The sequence below is a fragment of the Bubalus kerabau genome, chromosome 10 (genome assembly GCF_029407905.1).
Source record: "Bubalus kerabau isolate K-KA32 ecotype Philippines breed swamp buffalo chromosome 10, PCC_UOA_SB_1v2, whole genome shotgun sequence".
In the NCBI taxonomy this organism is placed as follows: domain Eukaryota; kingdom Metazoa; phylum Chordata; class Mammalia; order Artiodactyla; family Bovidae; genus Bubalus; species Bubalus kerabau.
In genome coordinates this window covers 5,583,758-5,600,977 of record NC_073633.1, presented here as the reverse complement: position 1 = coordinate 5,600,977, position 17,220 = coordinate 5,583,758, and the positions used below count along the sequence as shown (strand labels likewise).

Below are 17,220 nucleotides of genomic sequence, written 5' to 3'. Positions count from 1 at the left end.
ATCTGAGGGATTGACTCATATTCCCTTTGGAACAGTTATCAAAAAGGCAAAATTGCAGCAAATATCTAATTTGGATTTACAATAATATCAAAAGAGACACACCAAGAACAGGGCAAAGAAGAGAACTTTAAAGAGAGGGAAAATGGACTTCAGGTGAAAGAAAAATGTGCCCAGTTGGTATACAAACAACAACTAATGGCAAATGCGGTATTTGAGAATAAACTTTACAAGTTACTTTGCACTGACAGCAAAGTTAATGAGAGGGAAATAATGAAATAAAAAATAAGCCCCAAAGAATCCAACTGCATTGTAAGAATAGTCAAAAAACTTTTTTCCCCATAAACTGTGGATTGTTCCCACAAGGTTAATGAACTGAAGGGATGAGTCTTGCTGAAGATGGAAGCTAGTTGCACTGTATCTGAATTCATGTTTTCACAGAAAACATGTTTCTGTGAAACATGTATTCATGTATTCTGTGAAACATGAATTCATGAATACATGTTTCCTTGTATCTAAATAGAAAAAGAACTGAGTGCCAGAAATGCAAAAAGAAAATTGCCAAGAGCTGAAGAATACTTGAGTAGTCAGATCATTCACACTTAACCAAACAAAAATAATTTTTCAAGAGTCACAAGGGTTGAAATAGAGTATATAAATTATATTTTAGTTTCTAATTCCTTCATATTAATGCTGACTTTCAAATACTACTACATAGTGTTGAAACCTAGGACTTTGACTCCTACAAACTCCAGGTCTTTTTTCTGCCCTTCTTCTCTCTTCTGTGGTCTATAAAACTATATTCTGGTTTTTGTTAGACCATCGATCCTTCTTTCAACCTGTATGTTTTGTGTGTGTATAATATTGTTCTCGGTGCTAAATACACTTCTGATATTCAGGATAACTCTACAATTGTGACTATTTGCTTATTTTCTTGACATTATGAGGTTGTTCCTTTTTTTTAAAAGTACTCAACCTTTTGCTAGTGAAGGTGACCACTGAATATAAAGCAACATTAGTGAATGTTGCAAAAATTAGCTATTGTTAATAGCTATTGTTGCAGACATTACCTGCCTCACCTACACAACCTTCTGGAATCCTGACATTAGTCTCACTGTTGATCACTGAACCTTGTACTCACTCAGTGTTTCCCCCGGCCATGGCTGTTTCCACCAGAGGGGGTACCTGACCTAGAGGAAACTAGTTACCAAAGACTTGTATGGCTTGTCTTTAAAAAAAAAAAGATTAGGTCAATTTTAAATAAAAGAGTCATGAAATTTCCGGTTGGAGATTGAGTGCTAGAACTGAAAGATCTTGTAGAGTTAAGACTGAAGGTGCTCTGATTGGCATCATGAAGCTAAAATAAGAGAAAGTCAGTCGCTAGAGAGAAGGAACAGGTATGAGAGGGAGGCATAGAAAGCAAGTGCGAGACATACAAGAATGGCTAGCTCCTGGCGTTACCACAGTTCTTGCTGATTCTGGGGGCTAGTTCTACTTTTCCTTGTGTTTGGAACATTTGTGAACTTTCAAACCCACTTTGTTCCTGAAGTAACTTCAAACAAAACTATTTAGACAGTTTAGTGAGTTTTTTTTTTAAATATAAAGAAAGCTTTCTTGCTTTAAGTCTTTAAATCTTTCTTGAAATCATCTGTGGGGAAAGAGGAATAGGCTGCCTACAAAGAAAAAAAAAATAGATTGGCATCAGATTTCTTCTCTGAAATACTGAATGCCAAAAAAAAAAAAAAAAAAGCAGTAGGACAATATATATACCATTTGGAAGCAAATGGAAATATTACCTACGAATTCTGAAACCTGCCAAACTAGCACTTAATATATCTGAAACACTTGTATCATTCAGGATTCTTGTTACAGTTGTTAACAAGACTTTTTCTAAAAGAGGAGACACTCATTTAAGGAATCAGATAGCTCACAGGAGCTGTATGAGGGCCAGAAAATCAGGCTTGGAAACCACCACAGAAACAATACCCAAACGATACTGTGAGGCTGCTTCAAAAAGACCCGGTTGTTACCTGTCAACTCTGGAGCCCTCTGACACCACCCTCCTCATAAATTAAGAATATATTCAGCACTTGCCTCATCACATCGCTCAATTCTGGACTGCAGTCTTGCTGAAAGGATACTTGGCAGAAGCTGTTGTCATATGCCTGTAGAGCCGGGGAAAGCTCAGTGGTTTGGTTTCTCCATTGAGGAAGCTGGATGCCTAGGACATGAATTCTCCAAACCTACAGGGGGCGTTTCAAAGGCACCATTGGGAAACCAGAATCCATGACATACCTCCTACCATAGTACTCCTGCTGCCTGAGCAATTAAATGGGAACTTATTAAGGAAACAGTTTGAGCAATAAAACCTTTAAACTAAATAAACGTGTAAGTAATTGTGGTTAATCTGATACTGAATCTCAATGTGAATGTGCACGTAACTCAGAACTGAAAAGATGAAATGCTTAATTTAAATTCCATATTATTCCACCCCAAACTGGGAAATGAGGGAGAGAAGACATAAAAGCATGCTAAATTTCTCCTCTTTTAAGAATAGGCAGTGTCAAAAGATACTATTTTACTTTTAACTTGGAAAAATACAAGTTCAACTTTTCTATTTAGTGCTAACGAATGTTAAAAAGAAAGCTTTCCATCCAAATCATTAGTCAAAATAACTATGAATATAAGAACACTTAAACAGGATATCAAAGAATAGGGAAAAGGGGAGAGGGAGAATTAGCCACAACAAAGCATAAAATGACAGTAATAACAAATAATGATTGGATTAATCACATACGGTAAAGTTGGAGTCAAGTTAAAAAAAAAAATCCTTTACCTATACACCATTAGTAAAAGATACACCTAAAATGATCCAGACTGGACAAAACTAAAAGCTCAACTACACACAGGCAAATGCAAAGAAAGCAGTATAGGTAAATTTATGTCAAAGTATAATTCTGGATGAAAGGCATCAAACAATGAAAAGAAGATGAACAACAGTTATGACTTTATTTGAACATCAAATGATAAAGCATCAAGTGTATGAAACAAAATTACAAACACAAAGAGATTGATAAAAACTGTGGAGCCAGTGACAGGGTCAGTGTTTGACAGATGATAGTCTACACACAACCAAAGGAGGGTTATTACTTAAAACCACAACTTCTTACTTAAAATCACTTCTTAGTTAAAATCACTCCTTCCAGAAAGGGTGACTCTTGCCAAGATTAAATTTTTGAAAAGTCCTTTTCTTTAGCTGAGGACCTTGATGGGTTTGGGATCAGTAAAGCCAAGCCTGGAGTTTAGTGGGAGGAGGGTTAGAGAAAATCGCATAGGTGTGCTTAAGAGAGGAAAGAACTCAGGGTTTGGGGGGTACCCAGGAATGGGGGGTTGAGGAGCAGAGATGTGAGCACAAGAGGAGAGACAGAACAGAAAAAATGGCAGGAAGCCAGGGTCCTATGAAAACCCTGGTGATGCGACAGGCAATGGTTTTAGAAATAGAGACATACATTACTTCAGTTGAAATCTAAGTCCTTTATAAAATCTTTGTTCGGTAATAATGTATTCACTTAATTTTCAGAATCTTTTTGACAATCGCAGTTATCTTCACCATCACTTTATATAAATTATTAAATTATTTGAATTTACTTATATTACATGTAAGTGTTCAGTTTCCTCTATATTGCATAGCAGAAACACTTTCTTCTTTATGATAATATAATTTGGTTTGACTGGAGTATGTCCTTAAATAGTGTTTGTTTTCCAGAAAAGCTAGGTTGGAAATATACTTTCTCAATCCTTGCTTGCTTAAAATTGTTTTTCTTTTGCCCTCACACAAAGGATAATTTGATTCACAACTTTAGTCAGAATTCATTTTCTTCAAAACTTTTCTAATGTTTACTGTGGCTAAAAAGTTCAGATATCAGGCTGAGTTCTGTTTCCCCTATAGAAAACTTATTTCCTGCCTGGTGTTCTTAGGGTTTTGTTTTTAATCCTTGAAATAAAGCAATTTTACTAGCATAAACCCAGCTCTGTGTCTTTTTTTCCACAGCCCTTTTAATACTGAGTCTTTTCAATCTTGAGTCTTCAGTTCATTGAACGTTCTCGCCTTACTCTTTATAAACCAACCAGAGCTACCAAAACACTGCTCTCCATTAGACACCAGCCAGAAGCTTGGTGGTGGGTGCCATCCTGTCAGTTCTTGGTGTCCAAAAGCTGCACTCCGTCCCTATAGAAGTGGGAAGAACACTTGTCCTCCACTTTGGGATTTAGTGTAACACTTCCCCTCAGAATACCAAAGCAGTACTGCTTGTGTTCAAATGCCTTAAAGGATTTGTAGTGAAACAGTTTCACTACAAGAAATTTTACTTACAGTCTACCCTCCCACACCAAGATAAAGATCTGAAGAATACTGAAATAAGTAAGTGAAGTCGCTCAGTCGTTTCTGACTCTATGCGACCCCATGGGTTGTAGCCTACCAGGCGCCTCTGTCCATGGGACTTTCCAGGCAATATAGTACTGGAATGAATTGCCTTGTTCTTTCTCCAGCGGATCTTCCCGAACTAGGGATCGAACCTGGGTCTCCCGCATTGTAGACAGACGCTTTACCGTCTGAGCCACCAGGGAAGTCTTCAAGAGTACTGAAGTGTATTGCTATTTCCTACTTCACGGGATCAATCATCGTAACCCACGGATCCAAACCATGTGCAAGGAGATTCTTTACCACTGAGTTTAATTTTAGGGAGAGATTCTTTAAAGTGCATAGTCGAATTCCTAACATTTACACGGAACACTGAAACAATGCCAGTAATTTTGCTAGTTCCACCACTATAAAAATCCATTTTTGCCAAGTTGAAAGCAAGCTGCAGGGCCCAGGAGCGGTTAAAGATTAAACAAACAGGGCATTTCCTTGCCTACTCTAACAACTTGCTCAGAACTCACAGATAACCCGCGGTGTTGAGCCGTACTCTAAGGATGAGAGAAACATGCATCATCCACAGTCAAACCGAAAGTAGCTAAAAAAAAAAGGGGGGGGGGGGCGTGAAAGAGTAAACCAATTGTAGCGACGGCGCGACCGTTCCAAAGGCTGGTTTCTGCAAGCTCACAGCAAGGAAGGAATTAGTCACGTTCGTGTCACCCTCTCGCGAGAGGAAGGGATTTCAACGCCACATCAGGAGTCAGAGAGCCCAGACGAGTAGACGTTCCAAAGGGCGGGACTTCCGCCGGAAACGGTGTGGTCTGGGACCTCTCAGAGGTCTCCGGCCGGCTTTTTTACCTGCAGGCCCAGCCCGGGTGCTCTCTGGGCGTGGACGCTGTCTGGACCCGGGTTGAAGATGGCTTGCGCCGCGGCGCGGTCCCCGGCCGACCAGGACAGGTGAGTCCGGAAACAGGAAGCAACTTGGGGCAAGCCCGCCGGCTCTGCGCCTCCTTCCCCAACCCCAAGGAAGGCTCCTCAGAGGGAGCTAGGCCCTGGCCCTGTTCTCGGGCGTCTGTACCTCCCGGAGGCCGCTGTTCGCAGGACCCTAGATTCCAACTTTACGTAGCTCGATGTTTACCTGTACTTGAGACAGAGGATATTGGGAGCTCCGTGGGTGACGGAAAGTAGTAATTAAGTGACAACTCTTTTCTTTCGATCGTTGACGTGTGAGAGCAGAGCCCGCCCTCAGAAGCTTTTGACAGGCTGTTGTAAGTAAATGAACAGTTCCGGTATTGTTTTCTTTTCTTTTAAAAAAAAAAGCTTTGTCTAGCAAGTGATTTTTTTTCATCTAAGGTAATAAGTTAAAGTTCGTTTTTTAAATAGAGGGGAGCATCACCGACTCGATGGACATGAGTTTGAGCAGGCTTCGGGAGTTGGTGGTAGACGGAGAAGCCTAGCGTGCTGCGGTCCATGGGGTCGCAGAGTCGGACACGACTGAGCGACTGAACTGAACTGAATAATTGTATAGGTGCACCGGCAATCTTGATGATGGTGAAAGAATGAATGAATTTGGGGAAATATTGCTCTAATGATACCAGCTGTGCTTTTCCTGTGGCAGGTTCATTTGTATTTATCCTGCTTATTTAAATAACAAGAAGACCATCGCGGAGGGACGGCGAATCCCCATAAGTAAGGTAAGCATGTTTTGCAATGGGGACCTGGGCAGGTTGTCCTGTTAGGCCACAAAGGCTTCTTTTACTCTGCTGCATATTTTGAGGCCCAGGGAGAACGAGCAGCCAACGACTAGGCTGCTTTTTAAGTGATTCTTCATGAGCCTTTGTTTGAAACAGTTTGGGGGTGGGATGTTGTAGGGTTTGCACATTTTTTTCTTTTTTAAACCAATGTTATGACAATCTTCTCCTTAATAAAGGAAACCCAAATTATGGCACTGTACAATATCATGTCCAGAATGTAGTTGAGTTTTTTATTTTAAACAAGACTTGCAGAAAATTCAGATGTGTTGAATTTTACAGTTTTAGGCCCCTTATCATCATCATCCTTTTGACTTGGATTAAATTACTTTAAAATTAACACTTTTTTAAAGTAGGTGTTTATAGTCTTAAAAGAAATGATTTCTCCCTTGTGCTGTTTCAATAGAAAAACCCAAGTTCTTAGTTGGCCTAGTGGCTTAAGTTTAGAAAGAGCCTAGAGCCAAGTGAAGGGATCTTTGTAGCTTTGTATTTTCACAATTAATGTTACATCCTATTTTTTAAGGCTGATTTACATTTTGTAATCTAATGGATTTAAGGAACTTGGCCGGAAGCAATACATTATTTTTGAGTTGTTTAATATCTCCCATTTTGCTGCTTAAATATGTGAAGTCTGCTTTGCTGCTACAGCATAAAGGAGAAGATGCCAAAGCACTAATTGAGAAAAATGCCTAACATCAAGCCACTTTGACAGAGGCCTCTGGTAGCAGGCTCTCAGATAATTTGGAGAATGATTGAATTACTTTTAAGTTTATTGATAGCTTTCATACAGAAACATACGTAAATCTTAAGTGTTTTTCTTGATTAATTTTCATGAAGTGAGTACACATGGTTAACCAAGTATCCAATCAAAAAAAAACATTACTAGCACCCACAAAGATTCCTTTATGTCCCCGCCACCCCCAGTGTCCCCTGCACATATAGTCATAACAAAGGATGACCACTGTCCTGACTTCGAATACCATAGATTGCTATTGCTTGTTTTTTAATTTTATTTAAATGGCATCATACACTATGTGCTTTATGTCTGTCTTATTTTAATGAATGTTAAGCTTATGAGGTTTACCTGAACTTTTGAGTATAGTTTGTTAAATCTCATCTCTCTGTCATAGGGTTTCCCAACAGCAGCACTGTTGACATTTTGAGCCAGATAGTTCATGGTTGTGAGTGCTGTCCTGTGCTGTCTGGATTGCTTAGCAGCTTCCTTGGCATCTACCCACTGGAAGCCAGTGCCCTACCCCACCCTAGTTGTGATGATCAAAAATGTCTCCAAGCACTGATAAGTGTCAGGGTGCAAGATTACCTTGCTGAAAACTACTGCTCTGTAGTATTGCATTGTGTGAATGTACCACAGTCCATTTTACTATTGACAGATAGTTGGGTTGTTTCTAGTTTGAGGCTGTTATAAATAGTGCTTCTTGAGATCGTCTATTTTGTATTTTGGGAGGGGGGGCGGTATATACCTTGCAGTGGAACTGCATGGCCATAAGGAATGCATTTATTTTATTTTACTTCTATAGATTCTGCCAAACAATTTTCTAAAGTTGTTGTATCTGTAATAGTTGTTTAACCAATATTCATTGAACACTACTGTATTCCAAGCATTATGCCAGATGAATATATTGGTGAACAAAGCAGTCCTTAACCTTGTGAAGTTTATGTTCTCATGGAAGGGAAATCGACACAAAAGTCTGAATATGTGAGTCCCAAGAATTTAAAAATTACAGTTGAAACAACTGTACCTAGTTTGTTCTTTGTTTTTTTTTTAAAGGAAACCAAGGGTCTTGGTATGTGTTTTATTCATAGTGTTTGAAATGATTTATACAACAGTGTAGCAGTATCCACTTAAAGCTGAGCTATTTACTGTTTTCATCTTTAATTAACTTTTCAGGCTGTTGAAAATCCTACAGCTACAGAGATTCAAGATGTATGTGCAGCAGTTGGACTTAATGTATTTCTTGAGGTATGATATAGTTCTTCATTCACTAACTTCCATACTCATTTCATTGATGTGATAACTTTCATAAATTTTGTTTTTATTTCTTTCTGTTAAGAAAAATAAAATGTACTCTAGAGAATGGAATCGTGATCTTCAGTACAGGGGCAGAGTCCGGGTCCAGCTCAAACAGGAAGATGGCAGCCTCTGTCTTGTACAGTTCCCATCACGTAAGCTTTTTTTAATGAAAGAATGAATTTTGGGATAGGTTATTCCTCTACATCGGAGAAGGCAATGGCACCCCACTCCAGTACTCTTGCCTGGAAAATCCCATAGACGGAGGAGCCTGGTAGGCTCCAGTCCATGGGGTCGCTAAGACTCGGGAATGACTAAGCGACTTCACTTGGACTTTTCACTTTCATGCATTGGAGAAGGAAGTGGCAACCCGCTCCAGTGTTCTTGCCTGGAGAATCCCAGGGACGGGGGAGCCTGATGGGCTGCCGTCTATGGGGTCGCACAGAGTCGGACACGACTGAAGCAACTTAGCAGCAGCAGCAGCATTCCTCTACACTGCCAAAAATATTCTAAAACTGACATTTTGACAAGTCAGAAAAGTAATTTGCATTCTGTGAATTAATTTAGAAAAAGGACTACTGCTGATGGAGAGAGAGAAACTGCTTTTAATTTCTTTTATGTTAGGACATTTGAGAATTTGATGAAACCTAGTAATCATTTCTCCAAAAAAAAAAAATTGTTCAATGAACATTTTATGAACCTATGGAAGTCCATTGTTGTTCCCAGGTTAAGAATGAGAAATTATTAAATTGTCAGATATTATTGCTATTTCACATGTAGAAACACTTGGGATCTGTTACTAATTTCTAATACTGATAAATCTAAAAAACTGTATTGAGTGAAAAAAAGCAAGAAGTATGCAGTGTGGTGCTACTAAAGTGTAAATTTAAATATAGAATATTACTATTTATTGATAGATATGGGTGCAGTGTTATTTATTGATTTTATATATATGTGTGTGTGTATCAGTTCAGTCGCTCAGTTGTGTCTGCTCTTTGCGACCCCATGGACCACAGCACGCCAGGCCTCCCTGTCTATCACCAACTCCCAAAGTTTACTCAAACTCATCTGCATTGAGTAGGAGATGCCATCCAGCCATCTCATCCTCTGTCGTCCCCTTCTGTCCTGCCTTCAAACTTTCCCAGCATCAAGGTCTTTTCAAATGAGTCAGCTCTTTGCATCAGGTGGCCAAAGTTTTGGAGTTTCAGTTTCAACATCAGTCCTTTCAATGAATATTCAGGACTGATTTCCTTTAGGATGGACTAGTTGGATCTCCTTGCAGTCCAAGGGGCTCTCAAGAGTCTTCTCCAACACCACAGTTAAAAGTTAAAAGCATCAATCTTCGGTGCTCAGCTTTCTTTATACTCCAACTTTCACATCCATACATGACTACTGGAAAAAAACATAGCCATGACTAGATAGGTCTTTGTTGGCAAAGTAACATCTCAGCTTTTTAGTATGCTTTCTAGGTTGATCATAACTTTTCTCCCAAGGAATAAACGTCTTTTAATTTCATGTCTGCAGTAACCATCAGCAGTGATTTTTGGAGCCCCAAAAAATTAAGTCTGCCACTGTTTCTCCATATGTTTGCCATGAAGTGATGGGACCGGATGCCATGATCTTTGTTTTCTGAATGTTGAACTTTAAGCCAACTTTTTCACTCTCCTCTTTCACTTTCATCAAGAGGCTCTTTATTTCTTCTTCACTTTCTGCCATAAGGATGCCGTCATCTGCATATCTGAGGTTATTGATATTTCTTCCGGCAATCTTGATTCCAGCTTGTGCTTCCTCCAGCCAGGTGTTTCTCATGATGTACTCTGCATAGAAGTTAAATAAGCAGGGTGACAATATACAGCCTTGACATACTCCTTTTCCTATTTGGAACCAGTCTGTGGTTCCATGTCCAGTTCTAACTGTTGCTTCCTGACCTGCATACAGGTTTTTCAAGAAGCAGGTCAGGTGGTCTGGTATTCCCATCTCTTTCAGAATTTTCCACAGTTTATTGTGGTCTACATAGTCAAAGGCTTTGGCATAGTCAATAAAGCAGAAATAGATATTTTCTGGAACTCTCTTGCCTTTTCAATGATCAAGCAGATATTGGCAATTTGATCTCTGGTTCCTCTGTCTTTTCTAAAACCAGCTTAAACATCTGGAAGTTCACAGTTCACATATTGCTGAAGCCTGGCTTGGAGAATTTTGAGCATTACTTTACTAGCATGTGAGATGAGTGCAGTTGTGCAGTAGTTTGAGCATTCTTTGGCATTACCTTTCTTAGGAATTGGAATGAAATTCGGGACCTTTTCCAGTCCTGCAGCCACTGCTGAGTTTTCCAAATTTGCAGGCATGCAGAGTGCAGCACTTTCAAAGCATCATCTTCTAGGATTTGAAATAGCTCAACTGGAATTCCATCACATCCACTAGCTTTGTTCATAGTGATGCTTCTTAAGGCCCACTTGACTTCACATTCCAGGATGTCTGGCTCTAGGTCAGTGATCACACAGTCATGGTTATCTGCATTGTGAAGATCTTTCTTGTACAGTTCTTCTGTGTTTTCTTGCCATCTCATCTTAATATCTTGTGCTTCTGTTAGGTCCATACTGTCTCTGTCCTTTGTTGTGCCCATCTTTGCATGAAATGTTCCCTTGGTATCTCTAATTTTCTTGAGATCTCTAGTCTTGCCCAGTCTATTGTTTTCCTCTATTTCTTTGCATTGATCACTGAAGAAGGCTTTCTTACCTCTCCTTGCTGTTCTTTGGAACTCTGCATTCAAATGGGTATATCTTTCCTTTCTCCTTTGCTTTTTGCTTGTCTTCTTTTCATAGCTATTTGTAAAGACTCCTCAGACAGCCATTCTGCTTTTTTGCATTTCTTTTTCTTGGGGTTGGTCTTGTTCCCTGTCTCCTGTACAGTGTCACAAACCTCTGTCCATAGTTCATCAGGCACTCTGTCTATCAGATCTAGTACCTTATATCTGTTTCTCACTTCTACTGTATAACCATTAGGGATTTGATTTAGGTCATACTTGAATGGTCTAGTGGTTTTCCCTACTTTCTTCAATTTAAGTCTGAATTTGGCAATAAGGATCTGAGCCACAGTCAGCTCCCGTTCTTGTTTTTGCTGACTGTATAGAGCTTCTCCATCTTTGGATGCAAAGAATATAATCAACCTGATTTCAGTGTTGACTATCTGGCGATGTCCATGAGAAGAGGGTGTTTGCTCTGACCAGTGCTTTCTCTTGGCAGCACTCTATTAGACTTTTCCCTGCTTCATTCTGCACTCCAAGGCCAAATTTGCCTGTTACTCCAGGTGTCTCTTGACTTCCTACTTTTGCATTCCAGTCCCCTATAATGAAAAGGACATCGTTTTGGGGTTTTAGTTCTAAAAGGTCTTGTAGGTCTTCATAGAACCGTTCAACTTCAGCTCCTTCAGCATTACTTGGGGCATAGACTTGGCTTACCGTGATACTGAATGGTTTCCCTTGGAAACGAATAGAGATCATTCTGTCATTTTTGAGATTGCATCCAGATACTGCATTTTGGACTCTTTTGTTGACTATGATGGCTACTCCATTTCTTCTAAGGGATTCTTGCCCACAGTAATAGATATAATGGTCATCTGAGTTAAATTCACCCATTCCAGTCCATTTTAGTTCGCTGATTCCTAGAATGTTGATGTTCACTCTTGCCATCTCCTGTTTGACCACTTCCAATTTGCCTTGATTGGTGGACCTAACATTCCAGGCTCCTATGCAGTATTGCTCTTTACAGCATCGGACCTTGCTTCCATCACCAGTCACATCGACAACTGGGTGTTGTTTTTGCTTTGGCTCCGTGTGTGTATATGCTGCTGCTGCTAAGTCGCTTCAGTCATGTCCGACTCTGTGACCCCAGAGACGGCAGCCCATCAGGCTCTCCCATTCCTGGGCTTCTCCAGGCAAGAACACTGGAGTGGGTTGCCATGTCCTTCTCCAATGCATGAAAGTGATAAGTAAAAGTGAAGTCACTCAGTCGTGTCCAACTCTTAGCGACCCCATGGACTGCAGCCTACCAGGCTCCCCCATCCATGGGATTTTCCAGGCAAGAGGGCTGGAGTGGGGTGCCATCGCCTTCTCCATGTGTGTATATTTGAAATGGACTGGAAGAAAACACCAGTTTTAACACCTGCTTACCCTAATGCAAGCAAGGCGGTGAGGAAGACTGTTGCATTATCTCTAGCATTTTATTCCTTAAAAAAATCTTCTACAGCTTAATGACATTGAATTTTTGTTAGAAGACTCGGAAGCCTGTGCTTCCTAGCTTAAGATACAATAACAGCCTGATTCTGTTGCCAGCTTGTTATGTTTAGATATTTTCTTTGATCTTCAAGTCTATTACTAGGATCAAGGTAAAAATTTTTATTTCAGATAAAGTGTTCTAAATTTTTGTTTTGTTCATTTAAATTTAATTTCAGCATTGTTCTTAATACATTTTCTCCTGGAAAGGTCCCCACTTCTGCAAAGCATTGTCTTCCTAGTTATTTAATTTTTTCTTTTTAAATTCTTATTTTCTTGATGTGGTGATGACTTCATGAACTTTATGATTTTCAAGTATGATGACCTTTTACATCATGTTTCTCAGTTTATGTACTAAGCCTAACTTCTGGTTCCTAGGTAAGTCAGTAATGTTGTATGCTGCAGAAATGATACCTAAACTGAAAACACGGACACAAAAAACAGGAGGTGGGGACCAAAGTCTTCAGCAAGGAGAGGGAAGTAAGAAAGGGAAAGGAAAGAAGAAGAAGTGATCTGGTCTGAGAATCAAGGATGTGATACTACTGTAAGAGACATGAATGGAGGCTTCTCACTTGTATCTGAGAGAAACAGAAGCTTTTTCTTTGCATCATTTAACTGAGCTGTGAACATTTGTGCCTCCCAGCTTCAACATCAGAGTTGATAATGAAATAAATATACATCAGAAGTTTTCATCCAGCTCTTATGCAGTATAAGAGAAATTTTTCTTTTTTGCCTCTTAATACAGTTTTTGTGAAAGAAAGAAGCATATTCTTAAATGGACAGTGGGCTCTACCATAAGTTACTTGAAATCCTGTATCTGTTTGTCCTCTATGTAAACATGTTTCAAATAAATGAGTTTAATAAGATTTGAAATACACATTTTGTTTCTTTTTAATTTTAGTGAAATAAAATTTGAAACTTGACTTTTTGTAGCTTTTGCTTATGAACTGATTAATGCCAGTAGAGGAGATAAAGGGAATAAAATGGGGAGTGGAAGCTTATGCTATGCTATGCTATGCTAAGTCACTTCAGTCGTGTCCGACTCTGTCTACCCCATAGACGGTAGCCTACCAGGCTCCCCCATCCCTGGGATTCTCCAGGCAAGAACACTGGAGTGGGTTGCCATTTCCTTCTCCAATGCATGAAAGTGAAAAGTGAAAGTGAAGTCGCTCAGTCGTGTCCGACTCTTAGCGACCCCATGGACTGCAGCCTACCAGGCCCCTCCGTCCATGGGATTTTCCAGGCAAGAGTACTGGAGTGGGGTGCCATTGTGTGAACCTAAAACCAGAAGGTAGTTAAATCCTTTTGGAGGTCTATGAACATGCAGTCTGTGGATCTGTTTCATCAATTACTAGTTTGTTGACGTGTGGAAATTTAAGCTTTAGATTTGCTTATTCTGTAGATTGGAGTTCTAAAATTGTCTATGCTTTAGCACCTTGAGATAAACTTTTTTCCAAGAAAGTAAAGTGGATTGATAATTCTGACTTTATTCCAAAGCACTGTTCTAAAAGTGGTGACTTTATGTAAAATTTGAGACTCCTTCTCTGGCCTTTTGTTTTTGTCTACTGAGCATCTCCTGGGGGACTGCCTTCTCTGACTCAGTGTGCTTCTGGAAGAGCTGTCAATCACAGGACTGCACCCTGACCGCAGGATGTGACCAAGGCCAGGCCAGTGGAGTGTTGCTCTCAGTTTTATGTATGGAGTAGAAACACAAGTACAGATGGTGATAGGAGCTAAGATGTGATTCACATCTTCCTGAGGCCTAGTGCCACTCTTCTGTGAATCCTGTGAGTGAATTCATAGCCTTCTTTAAATCCCAATTCCTGTTTTATTGCTAGAGATCGAACAATTCCAAGTGATTACAGAATAAACGTAGCCAGAGTTTCAGAACTCTAAAAGGGATTATACACCCAGGCTGTATGAGATGATCCACCTTAGGTTTTCTCTCCAACAGTTTCTGTTTTTACTATGTCCTATAGTGAGCATAATTGTATAGTAGTTTATATATCAGACTGACAAATAAATACAGGGGTGCAAAACATGATTCAGAAAAGCCCTCTTTGGAAAAACGTATCGCTTAGGAATATGGCTGTGTAACAGAAAAGAATGAGGGACTTAAACAGGAATTAAATTTTTAAATAACATGAAACTCAAAGGTTATTGTAGGTGCTGATCCAGTTGCTCAGTGATGCCCTCCTACCTCTGTACTCCACTATCTGTGGCATGTTTCCAGCGTCCTTAAGTTGTTACAAACTTGTAAGAGGACTGGTGCAGACCCGACACCATGTCAGAGTTCCACATCTGTCCCCCTGACATCACCGTGTGAAGTTCACAGAGCTTCAGGGTGATCAAGGGTTCATCAGACAACTTAGATTGTCGTTATCATCCTCATTTCACTGGGTCAGGTTTTTGTTGCAACATTGTGTATATTATAAACACACCTTTATTACTGTAAAACTTTCAAGAAAGAAGCATCACAAAATTTTTGAGTGAAGAATTTTTCAGTGAATCTTACGTAGATACTTCCTCTGGCTGAGCGACATATGTATTAATACTAGTGTCTCAGAAGATCATAGTTCTTCAGAATATAGTTCTGATTCAGATGGTGTAAATGATGATGTCAGACCAACAAAAAGACAAAAATCCTTAGTGATTGATTCTGCAATGGGAAGTGAAAATGAAATGATGCTGGAGAATGCTCCTTTGCTTCCAAAGAAGAGTGTTTTGAATATAGTGTTTCACGAAAATGACTTTACAGGGGTGTTAGGTATAATTGTTGAATGTAGTAACCCACAAAGTATTAGTGAAATAACAATTTTTGGCCAGCAACAGTAAAAATTGCCGGCCACAGGTGTTCAGTTCAGTCACTCCGTGTCTGACTGCGACCCCATGGACTGCACCAGGCTTCCCTGTCCATCACCAACTTCCAGAGTTTATTCAAACTCATGTCCACTGATTCGGTGATGCCATCCAATCATCTCATCCTCGGTCGTCCTCTTCTCCCACCTTCAATCTTACCCAGCATCAGGGTCTTTTCAAACGAGTCAGTTCTTCGCATCAGGTGGCCAAAGTAAGAGTTTCAGCTTCAGCATCAGTCCTTCCAATATATAGTTAGGACTGATGTCCTTTAGACTGGTTGGATCCCCTTGCAGTCCAAGGGACTCTCAAGAGTCTTCTCCAACACCACAGTTCAAAAGCATCAATTCTTCAGCACTCAGCTTTCTTTATAGTCCAGCTCTCACATCCATACGTGACTACTGGAAAAACCATAGCCTTGACTAGATGGACATTTGTCAGCAAAGTAATGTCTCTGCTTTTTAATATGCCATCTAGGTTGGTCATAACTTTTCTTCCAAGGAGCAAGTGTCTTTTAATTTCATGGCTGCAGTCACCATCTGCAGTGACTTTGGAGCCCCCCAAAATAAAGTCTGCCACTGTTTCCACTGTTTGCCCATCTATCTGCCATGAAGTGATGGGACCGGATGTCATGATCTAAGTTTTCTGAATGTTGAGGTTTAATTGTTAAAAATAACAGGTTTTGGTCGATCACAATAAAAACTGCTGACCACAGGTGTTAGTCTCTGCAAAAATTTCCTGGAAAGTGTGTTAAAGGAAAGGCAGGGATTTCTCAAAACCTGTCCTGGCCAACTTTCACTTGTTTCATTGTCAAGAACTCTGGCACAAAGTGAAATACAACCTTCTCAGTCCTGATAGAGTGGCAGACAAGGAAGTGAGTAGTTGAGAGTGGATACTGGGCGGTCCGTGTAAAAGATTTGTCACAGAAAGATGCCTAGAACCTACAATTGTTTTAGAGATAGGGCACTAGGATTGCCAGGAAAGGTTTCACAACTATTGCTGTACGTGTTGCTGTTTGTTCATGTTGCAGTCAGTGAATAGTTATCTTTACTTCTTTGCCAGCCAAGTGAAAAACAGTCATTTCAGTGAATTATGTTCACCTTCTTTGGCCTTTTTTAAAAGGCCTATATTATTATGAGTTTTATACTTGTACATAATTGAAAGAGCTAGCCAATTTTAATCGGAGAAGGTAATGGCAACCCAATCCAGTACTCTTGCCTGGAAAATCCCATGGACAGAGGGGCCTGGTGGGATGCAGTCCATGAGGTCACTAGGAGTTGGACACGACTGAGCGACTTCACTTTATTTTTTCACTTTCATGCATTGGAGAAGGCAATGGCAACCCACTCCAGTGTTCTTGCCTGGAGAATCCCAGGGACGGGGGAGCCTGGTGGGCTGCCATCTATGGGGTCGCACAGAGTCGGACACGACTGAAGTGACTTAGCAGCGGCAGCAGCAGCAGCCAATTTTAATAGTTTCCATTTAGGCATTAACTTCTCTCTGTAGAGGAGGATGATTTCATTTTCCTTTCTTTATTCCCAAGACATGCATGCATCTTTCCCATCTTCCCTCCTACCACTGTATTTCATCATTGTAATCACATCTTACCTGACTCCTGAGAAACTTGTATACAGGTCAAGAAGCAACAGTTAGAACCAGACATGGAATAATGGACTGGCTCATAATTAGGAAAGGAGTATGACAAGGCTGTAGTATAACGTCACCCTGCTTATTTAACTTACATGCAGAGTATACCATGCAAAATGGTGGCCTGGATGAATAACAAGCTGGATTAAGAGTGCTGGCAGAAATAGCAATAATCTCAGGTATGCAGATGACACCACCCTAAAGGCAGAGAGCAAAGAGTAACTAAAGAGCCTCTTGATGAAGGTGAAAGAGG

At 40.1% G+C, this 17,220-nt stretch overlaps 1 protein-coding gene across 1 annotated transcript; it reads left to right on the top strand.

Moving 5' to 3' along the window:
• Positions 1–5,206: 5,206 nt before the first annotated feature.
• Positions 5,207–13,387, top strand: SRP19 (signal recognition particle 19). The gene is made up of 5 exons (XM_055536489.1): positions 5,207–5,371; positions 6,033–6,108; positions 8,075–8,146; positions 8,238–8,349; positions 12,843–13,387. The coding sequence occupies exons 1-5, from the start codon at positions 5,331–5,333 to the stop codon at positions 12,974–12,976; spliced, it is 435 nt and encodes a 144-aa protein (XP_055392464.1). The 5' UTR covers positions 5,207–5,330; the 3' UTR covers positions 12,977–13,387.
• Positions 13,388–17,220: the final 3,833 nt, after the last annotated feature.